The 10,577-nt window shown below is 59.4% G+C and overlaps 1 protein-coding gene across 1 annotated transcript; it reads right to left on the bottom strand.

The window, feature by feature from the left end:
• Positions 1–1,385: 1,385 nt before the first annotated feature.
• On the bottom strand, positions 1,386–4,701 carry LOC116462399 (putative serine protease 29). The gene is given in 7 exon segments (XM_032144876.1): positions 1,386–1,457; positions 2,470–2,630; positions 2,766–2,894; positions 4,004–4,265; positions 4,358–4,491; positions 4,494–4,541; positions 4,686–4,701. Coding segments are annotated over 7 exon segments (822 nt in total).
• Positions 4,702–10,577: the final 5,876 nt, after the last annotated feature.

Raw genomic sequence — 10,577 nt, 5'->3', positions numbered from 1 at the left:
CACTCACTCACTCATCCCTCACTCATCACTCACTCACTCATCACTCACTCATCCCTCACTCATCACTCACTCACTCATCACTCACTCATCCCTCACTCATCACTCACTCACTCATCACTCACTCATCCATCCACTCACCCATCCAGCTGTCCACTCATCCATCCATCCACCAACTCGCCCATCCATTCACCCATCCTCTCAACCACACACCCACTCATCCATCCACCCATCTATCCATCCACTCAACCAGGCACCCATCCATCCACTCACGCATCCAGCCATCCACTCATCCATCTATCCACCAACTCATCCATCCATTCACCCATCCTCTCAACCACACACTCATTCACCCATTCACCCATCCACCCATCCATCTATCCACTCAACCATGCACCCATCCATCCACTCAACCATCCACTCATCCATCCATCCACCAACTCACCCATCTGGTCACCCATGCTCTCAACCACACACCCACTCACCCACCCACCCATCTACCCACCCATAAATCCACTCACTTACTGATCCACCCACTCAGTCATCCATTCACCCATCCACACATTCATTCACTCATCCACTCATCCATTCATTTTTTTTTTTTGAGACAGAGTCTCACTCTGTGGCTCAGGCTGGAGTGCAGCGGTGCGATCTCAGCTTACTGCAAACTTCGTCTCCTGGGTTCAAGCGATTTTCATCCCTCAGCCTCCCAAGTAGCTGGGACAACAGGTGTGTGCCACTGCACCCAGTTAATTTTTGTAATTTTAGTAGAGTCGAGGTTTCACCATGTTGACCAGGCTGGTCTCAAACTCCTGACCTCAAGTGATCTGCCCACCTTGGCCTCCCAAAGTGCTGGGATTCCAGGTGCGAACCACCGTGCCCGGCCTCCATCCATCTGTTCTTCTATTCTTCTATCCACCCACGAACCCACCCATCCATCCATTCTCCCATCTTCTCATCCCTCCCTCTCTCCTCCAACCAGCCACTCATTATGACTTATCCATGTACTTTACCATCTATTCCAATTATCTGGATGAGACAAACCACCCCAGCCCTTCCCAGCTGTGCTTCTCTTGGGGTGAGTTAAGGGGAGAGGTGTGGGTCCAGAGCTGGGGGAGGACTTCTCCAAGTGTGTGCAGGGCAGTCTTCAGAGCTGGGGGAGGACTTCTCCAAGTGTGTGCAGGGCAGTCTTGTTCAGCTCCATCCTACCTAAATTCCCTGGGGACAGAGCTGGGGCCTGGTGATTTAGAAGGGTTAACCTGCCCAACAGCAGAGTCTAAAATCATTAACATTCTTTCCTCACAACGGAAATAGCTTTATTGTTCCCTTTATGTGCACAGGGCAAGTTTGCTCTCACTGCTCTAACGATGCAGCGAGATGCCTGGGTGTCAGGGCTTCTTCCGCAGGTGCAGGCGGTTCTTCCGATTGGCACCGCCCTCTGTCCAGCCTGCAGGCTCATCCTTGCAACGAAGCCACACCTGGCACCTCCGGGGACCACTGAGGCTTCCCTTCCCGGCTAAACCTCCCTGACGTCCAGGGGAGCAGCGTCTTGTTCTTTTGTGGACTCTTCTGTCTATTGCACGACCTTCCGCTGCATTTCAAATCCCCGTCACACACCCACCACCCTCCAGGCCCTGAGATCGGGGTAGGACAAGTTTATTCCCCTATAGCCCAGGACATGCCACCTAGTGACATCGGTAGAACGAATGAATAAATGAATGGCATGAGTGAATGAGATCTTGAAAATGATTCCGAATTGTGTGTGAAGCTGCCAACACCCTCGCTTGGTGGCGGGGTACACGGCATGTAAAATGCAGTAGGGGTGGGGTGCAGTGGCCTGTAATCCCGGCACTTTGGGAGGCCGAGGTGGGTGAATCACCTGAGGTCAGGAGTTCGAGACCAGCCTGGCCAACATGGTGAAACCCCGTCTCTACTAAAAATACAAAAATCAGCTGGGGGTGGTGTTGGGCGCCTGTAATGCCAGATACTCAGGAGGCACTGCACTCCAGCCTGGGCGACACGGCGAGACTCTGTAAAACAACAACGACAACGATAAAAAGCCATAATAAGGAGTGATGGCCACAAGGTTGGGGAAGAGTCTCTGAGCTTCTCACCCACTCAGACTCCACCTGCCCAAGCCAGGCCTGCCTCATTCCCCCAGCATTCAGGGATTCCAAACGGGAGAGCTGGGCCACCCACTCTGCAGCCACAAAGACCACTCTGACCACCAGCCTGTTGACTCAGTTTAATGAGATGATCACAGCCGCACGCACCCCAGCTCCATGGGGGCCTCCATCCTCCTCTCGGGACTGGCAGGGAAGGAGAGGGGAGGAAGAGGGGGATGGGAGCAGGACTGAAGCACGGGGAAGTGGGCGGGAGGTGTGGGTGGAGGGGATCGGAAAGCTCCACCAGGGAAAGTCGGGACAAAGCTGCCGCCTCCTCCGCTGATCCTTGTGCCCACCCAGGGCTCACCCACACTTCCTGATTTCCCGGCAGATCCAGGCGACATGGCTCTGGACACTTGTGAAGACAGCTGGCAGCTGGATCGTGGAGCAGCCGATCCCCCAGCTGATCACTCCCACCTGGACCCAGGAGCCTCTTTTCCTGCAGACCAGGGGCCCTCCGGAGTCCACCTGCAGAGAGGAGGGACAGTCACACGTCTCGCCAGGGGCCTCTTTACAATGGGACTCCTTGTCCAGCCTCGAGAGGCCCAGGCCAGGAGGAGCCCCCCGGGGCAAGGCGGAGCCCAGCCCAGGCTTCCGGCACACACATGTCTTCCGGGATGACCTTCCCGTTGGCACTGGCATGCAGGTACTCCTTGTAGCCCTTCTCACAGGTCTCATGGTCTTCCAGTGGGATGTGCACCTGCTGCAGGCAGTAGGGTCGGTGTAGTGGCGCTGGGGGTGGAGGAGGGGAGTCAGGAAGCAGCAGGGGGCTGTGCCCCTGACACGGTGGATTCGCTCACACCCGCCACGGCCAAGGCGGCCACGGGGAGGGGTCCCGAACCACCTATGACGCCCGGGCCTGGAGCTCTGGTCCTGCTCTCGCCACTCTGACCTGGAGCCAGCCTGAGCCTCAGTTTCCCCATCTGTCCTGGGTGGGAGTGTGACCTCAGCCCAAGCCGTGATAGACGGTCTCAGATTCCGCAGACAGACCCAGGCTAGGCGGTGTCACTGGCATTCAAGTCCCTCCAAAACTTCAGGATGGGATCTTATTTGGAAATAGATTATTGGCAGATTAAGGTGGGATGAGGCCATGCTGGGTTAGGAAGGGCCCTAATTCCAAGACAGGCGCCCTAATGAGAGGTGGAACAGGAGCAGCCCCAGGCCCGGGGGAGAAGGTGATGTGAAAACCCAGGTGGAGATGGGAGCCATGCAGCCATGAGCCCTGGGACACCAGGGCCACCAGGGGCTGGGAGAGGCCAGGAGGGACCCTCCCTTGGAGCCTGGGTGGGAGCAGGGCCCTGCCCACACCTGGACCTTGGGAGAACACATCTCTGTGGTGTGAAGGCCCCAGGGTGTGGGTCTTGTCACAGCAGCCCCAGGACACAGACACGGGGGGAGCCTGGGGGCCTGCAGCCCAAACATCGCCAGAACATAAGAAGAAGCGTGACTTCCCCCATCAAAAAACTTAACCAGATTCTTCCTCCCACCCCCCATGCCCCAAAAACCCACAGAGAGCAGAGTGTGAGGGCAGTAGGCTGTGGACCCAGGGGGCTTGGCTGATTCTGCCCCCACTGCTAGCAGACCCGCAGAGCTGTGAAACGCCCTTCAACATCTTTAATGCAAAACGAGTATCAGAGCATTGGGGCGGCCACGGGGCACTGAGAGGCCGAGCCGGGGGGACTGCTGGGACCTGTGGGGGGCTCCTTTCCTTCCCTGTCCCATTTATTTCCGAGCTTGTGAACCAGCCCCCGAGGGACCTGCCCCCAGGAATGGGCATGGAGGGGAAAACTGGGGAGCTTCCCCAAGCCTCTCCACGACCCTCGCCCTCTAGCCATTCTCACCGTAGTAGGATGTCCTGCCCCAGCCGGTCAGCCAGCACTTGTCCTCCAGGGTGAAGTTCAGGGCCTCGGGCGGCAGGGTGACTGGCTGAACATTGCTTGCTGCGCCCACGCGGGTGGCCAGCCTCAGCAAGGCCAGGTCGAATCCGAGGTGGGCAGAGACATAGTTGGGGCGGACAATGATCCGGCTGACGTTCAGCAGCCCCCGGCCCCCGTAGAGATACACGTCCCCGGCGTGGATCCGGTAGGTGGATGGGTTGGTGTCCTTCCGGGGAGGATGGACCCGGGCTGCTCAGGGGCCCTGCTCTGGGGCGGCCCCACTCCCACCTCCCCTCGGTGGGGTCCCCGGCCCGGGACTCACCGGAAAATGCAGTGGGCGGCAGTCAGCACCCACTGGGGGTGGATGAGGGAGCCCCCGCAGATGTTCACCCAGGAGGCCCAGCGGTAGCTGTAGATCCTCAGGCTGACCTGCCACGGCCACTTCCCCGGGAGGCGCTGTGGCCCCCCACGATGCCCACCAGGTCATTCTCGGGGACGGGTGCTGGGAACAACCGAAGGAGGTCAGGGAGCTGGGCCCCACCCTCCTGCAAGGCCAGGAGCTTCCAGGCCCTGCTCGATGAGGGGGTCAGCTCTCCGTCCTAGCCCAGTCCCTGAGGGTCCAGTGTGGGCTGGGGCCAGGAGTCACCTGGGGTCTTGGGCATGGAGCCCCCCAGGCAGGGGAGGGTCAGGAACAGCAGCCACAGCTTCTGCGCAGGGAGGAGAGGGCTGGCTGGAAAGAGCCGGGCGGGACCTGGGTCTGGAGGCCACAGGTGGCTGCCGGTGGTCAGTGTCCTCACCGTGGTCTGTGGCCACAGCTGCCCTCCTGGACCCGCCCGGAGCTGTTTTATCTTCCTTGCAAAGGAAGTGGGTGGGGCTCAGCCAGACATTCCTCCCCCCGGGGTGGGGCAATAGCTCCTAGTCCAGGCTGTGACCAGGGTGACCATGAGGACAGGGGCGACCCCAGCCCCTCGCATCCCCTCTGCTGGGCCAACGGAGGTCCCGTACCCGGGTTCCCTGTCTACACCAGTGGCTCCCACCGGTGACTGTGCCCCCCAGGGGACGTTTGTGCTTGTCAGGGATATGGGGACTCCACCCACATCTAGTGGGAAGAGGCCGGGGTTGGGGGGCTAAATGTCCACGATGCACAGGACAGCCCCACTGCAGAGGACCCCCATCCCCAAATGGCCACGGTGCTCATTTTGTCACCATGCCGCCCATTCTCGTGGCCAGTGCCAGAGAGGCCAAGGAAGCACCTGGGCCTTGGTGGAGAAACGGCCTGGTAACCAGCTCTCCCACAGCCTCTCCTGCCACCCGGGACGGGAGGGGCACCTGTACCCACCTCCACGGGTGCAAAAGCATCATCCAGAGGGCCCGTCAGAGGCGCTTGGAGCCAGGGCCAGGGGACCCTCCTGCTCCATGGTGGCTGCCCCAGGCCCAGGCTCCAGCCCTTGGAGGGAGTTTGCGGAGCCCACACAGGCAGATCATCTGGATGGGCTCCAGGAACCTATTTTAATGATATACAAACCTCAGGTTGCAGGAGGGGTGCACCCTGCTCTGGGACAGGGGCCGTCACCTGCTGGGAGTCTCGGAGGGTGGGGAGCTGCATTCTCAGGCCAGGGCCCAGCCCCCCAGGACCCAGCTGCCCACTGCTGTGCCTCGGGGCTCTGGCAGCAAATGCCTGTTTCAGCCCAGGTGGCTGACACGTTCTGGGGCTGACAGGGGTGGCACAGGCCGAGGCCCAACCCTACAGCCTCTCCTCCAGGAGCCTTGCTTTGCCACGAGATTGTAACCGGGATGATTGTGGGGGTGTGGGAACACAAGGGAGCACTGTGAATGGGTGGGGCAGTGTGCCCATGTGTGTGTGCATACATATGTGGGCATGGGGTGTGCACATGCCTGTGTGTGCATGTACGTGTGTGTGCATATGTATGAGTGCGTGAATGTGTGTAAGCATGTGAGTGTGCATGTGTGTGAGCATATGTGTACGTGTGTGTGCATGTGTGTGAGGATGTATGTGCATGCATGTGTGCATGTGTGTGCATGATGTATGTGTGTGTGCCTGCATGTATGAGGGAGTGTGTGCAAGAGTGCATGTGTGTGTATGAGTGTGTGCATGAGTGTGTATGTATGTGTGTGCATGTGTGAGTATATGTGTGTGCATGTGTGTGTGCATGCTGGTGTTTGTGCCTGCATGTGCATGTGTGTGCATGTGTGTTTGCATGCATGTATGGGTGTGTGAGCATGTGTGTGGGTGTGTGTGTGCATGTATGACTGTGTGTGCATGTGTATGTGTGTGCATGTGTATGTGTGTGCATGTATGAGTGTGTGCATGTGTGTAAGTGTGTGCATGTGTGTGCACGTGTAAGTGTGTGTGCATGTGTGCGTGCATGTGTGTGCATGTATATGTGTGTGGGTATGAGTGTGCGTGTAAGCATGTTTGTGTGCATCATGTATGTGTGTGCATGCGCGTATGTGTGTGCATATGTGTACATGAGTATGAGTGTGCATGCATGTATGTGCATGTGTGTATGTGTGTGCGTGTGTGCATGTGTGTGCATTCGTGTGTGTGTAAGCATGTGTGCATGCATGCATGTGTGCGTATGTGTGTATGAGTGTGTATGCCAGGGTGTGTGCATGCATGTGTTTGTGTGTGTGAATGTGTGCCTGTTTATGTGCGTGACTGCGTGTGTGTGCATGCGTGTGTACATGCATGTGTGTGTGCATGTGTGTGAAAGTATGAGTGTGCGTGCATATGCATGTGTGTGCATGCATGTGTGTGTGCATGTGTGTGAAAGTATGAGTGTGTGCATGCATATGCATGTGTGTGCATGCATGTAAGAATGTGTACATGTAAGCGTGTGCATACGTGTATCTGTGCATGTGTGTGTGCGTGTATGTGTGTGTGTTTGCATGTATGAGTGTCTGTATGCATGTGTGTGCATGCTTGTATGAGTGTATGTGTGCATGTATCTGCATGCGTGTATGAGTGTGTGCATGTGTGTGCATGCATGAGTGCGTGTGCATGTGTGTATATGTGTGCATGCATGTATGAGCGTGCGTGCATGAGTTTGTGTGTGCGTGTGCATGTGTGTAAGTGCGTGTGTGTGCATGCATGTATGAGTGAGCGTGTGTCCTCATGTCCTCCAGCTGGAGCAAATCCAGCCCTCTCCATGCTACCAGCAGCTTCCTGGCGATGCCTCAGGATTCCCCGGAGGCTGAGGGAGTGAGTTACCGAGGCTGGGCCTGCAGCTGCGAAATCCTTTCTCCCACGCCCAGGGTGTAGGGGGGGTGTCTGTGCACCCTTCCATGACCCACCGCTTCCCGCTGCATCTGGCAGGAATGGGGTGTGGGGCTGGGGAGGAAATGGCCTGAGAGGCCCCCAGGAGCTGACTCTGGGCAGAAGCTCCAGCTGTCTCCAAGATTTCTGAGCAGCATGGCAGGGAGATCAGCTCTCGAGCCTTCAGATTTTGAATGGCCGCCTGGCTCCCAAAGTGACATTTTGGCACTGATGGGAGGGGACTGAAGCATTGGGACAGGTCCCACCAAGCTGAGCTCTGCCTGAGACTCTTGGGGCAGCCCCAGGATGCCCGCAGGGAACGCCAGCTCTGTGGGGTGACCTCCAACAGGCCGTGCGCAGACGGTGATGGGGGAGGGAGTGGCTCTCCGGCCCTGACGTGGCCCCCCACCTGCCTTTCTGGACACCCCTGCTCTGCCGACTCAGCAGCCCCAGCACCCATTCTGAGCTCTGGGTTCAAACAGAGATTAATCAGAGCGTCGCTCAACTGTACCCCAGCCCCGGGCCCTGGCCGCCATGTTGCATCACCGCAGAGCCAAAGAGCCACAACCAACCCCACCCAGCGTGAGGCCGATGCAGCCCAAGATGGGGGGACAGGACCCCACGGCCCAACTCAAGACAGACAGCAGACTCTTTCCACTAAAGCCATTTGTCCCAGAGGTTCCCAGGGGACGAGGGGCCGGTGTGGAGCCTGGAGTCAGGTACAGACCAGGCATGTTACAGATGGGGGCACTGAGCTGCCCACCCCTACCCACTGTGCTGTCCCCACCCCAGGTCCCTCTCCACCACCCCAGGGCCCTCTCCACTGTTCCAGGACCCTCTACTTCCACCAGCACCCCCCAAGAATCTCAGGCTCCGGGCACTCAGAGGCACCTCCCTGTGCCCCAGGCCAGGTGTCCAGGGTGACCAGCAGGACATGTCACAGCTAGAAAATCCAGAGGCACCCAGGGGACCCCTGCTTCCCAGGGCCCACGTAGCCCCTGTAGGAAGCATGTCTGGGGTTGGGACTGTGGGATCACATTTGCAGAACACAAACCAGAGAATCTTGACTTAGAACTTTTGAAATCCAAAAAAGACGAGTTTGTGCCAGAAAAGGAGGAGAAAGTCTACAGTTGGCTGGAAACTGTCCGGGAGTGGAGGGGCCCAGAGCAGCGAGAGGAAGAACTGGGCCCCATGGGCACTGGGACCCCCACACCGTGCCAGCTGCTCTCAGGGTCACATCTTGTGGGACCAGGAGGACCCTGGTGGTGGGTCTGGGCCCAGGGGTTCTAGGAGGAGGTGGCTCTGGAAGTGGAGGGAGGGAGAAGTCCGTCAGCCTGGGACTGACGCTCCAATGTCAATGGCCCTGGCAGACCTGAGCTGGGGGAGGCGGGCGGGGGGGAAGGAAGCCGTCCCCTCCCAGCCCTGGGGCCCATGCCTCTTCTCCTGCCTGGCCTGAGAGTGCCAGGACACTCTGTGACCCCCAGCTGCTCCCACGGTCCAGACACACACCACAGACGCGGAGCGGTTTCCACACTGTTTAATGGAGTCGAGTCACAAGCAGCCGCCTAGGATTTCCGGGATTCTGTTCCACTCCCGACTCATCTTCCCCAAGGGCCCCTCCCCGGCTCCCCGAGCCCCCTGCCGGCGGGAAAACACAGAGCCTTGAGAGGCGGAGAGGGGCAGAAGGGTCTCGGGGCAAGGACCTGCGGGAGGGTGAGGCTGGGACTGGGGAGCAGCAGGGCTGTCCACAAGGAAGACGGGCCCTCCTGGATCATGCAGACCCCACTGCACCCCAGCTAGGGTCTGGGGAATGGAGGGATGTACTGGCGGATCCAGGACACGTAGCTCATCACGCGGGCGTACACGCCGGGGTAGCCGCGAAGGCCGCAGAGTTTGCCCCAGCTCACCACCCCCACCTGGACCCAGGTGCAATTCCACCTGCACACCAGAGGGCCCCCGGAGTCGCCCTGTGGGGAGAGACGGCACTCAGCAAAGCCCTTGAGTGCACCCACAGTGACGGGGCTGGTGGGCAGGGGGACGGAGGAGGCAGGGCGGGGCTGGGGTCCCACCTGGCAGGAGTCCCGGCCCTCGCTCCCTGCACACAGCATGTCGTCTTGGATGACCCTGTCGTCGCTGCTCGAGGACTCATTCTGGTACTGCTGGTCACATTCCCTGTTCCCCACAGTGGGGACGTCCACCTCCTGCAGGTGGTAGGATTGGGGAGCCGCTCTGTTGGGAGAACATGGAGCTGAACCTGGACGTGGGGGGCAGCCCTGCCTCTTCCTTAAAACAAAGACCTCATTCCACCCAATGCAGGGCCTCCCCGACCTTCAGCAGAGAGCACAGGGGAGCCCCCACCCACGAATCCTGGCCCAGTGACTCAGTTTCCCCAAGTCCACTATAGTAAGGATCTGACCACGAGATATCTGAGGGTCTGGATGCCAGCCCAGCGCCAGGCCACGGGGCTCCTCTTGGAAGCAGGGGCAAAGCTGCAGCGCTCAGGACCTCGGACCAACCCTCTGTCCACAGCAGAGGAGCCTGGCCTCGGCTGCCATCGGCAGAGTGGAGCTGGGGAACACGTGGTCTGGAGCGGAGGCCGAAACTGCCTGCCCACAGTGAGTCCCCATTCCTGACGTCTGTCACAGAAACGTCCTGTCCAAAACCCAGGTGCCATATTCACTCGCTCACAAAGTGGGTCCCAGAGGCCACAGAGCAAGGGATTTTCCGCAAGACTCAGCCCCCTCGTCCTCCCCAGCAAGCCGCCCTGACACCCACGGTGGTCCATAACGTCACCCCAGCCAGTCACCCAGCAGGTCTTCCCCGAGGGCACGTCCAGGGAGGCAGACGGGAGAGAGACCGGGTGGACGGGCTCAGACAGCGGCACCGGGGCCTCCAGCTTCAGCAGGGCGATGTCCGCCCCGCCCTGGGCAGACAGGCTCTCGTTGTACTGGGGGTGGCGGAGGATCTCAACCACCTTTGTCCCCTGGTCGTCCTCATAGAGGCTCAGCTGCCCGACCTGCACCCTAAACGTGCAGCCTCCAACTCCTCCCTGGAGAGAGGAACGGGCACCTCAGAGTAAGGCTGGACATTCAGGACCAGGGCTTTCCCTGAATCCTGGGAGGGGCCCCCGACACACAGGACACCTGCCCGTCCCCACCCCCACTCCCACCCGCCGAGGGGACGGCAGGCTCCACTCACGGCCCAAGGCAGTGGGCGGCGGTCAGCACCCACTCTGGGTGGATGAGGGAACCCCCGCAGATG

Source organism: Hylobates moloch, unplaced genomic scaffold, assembly GCF_009828535.3.
Source record: "Hylobates moloch isolate HMO894 unplaced genomic scaffold, HMol_V3 SCAFFOLD_23, whole genome shotgun sequence".
Classification (NCBI taxonomy): Eukaryota; Metazoa; Chordata; class Mammalia; order Primates; family Hylobatidae; genus Hylobates; species Hylobates moloch.
Note: the sequence above shows the minus strand (reverse complement) of the source record. Positions and strands in the feature narration are given on the sequence as shown.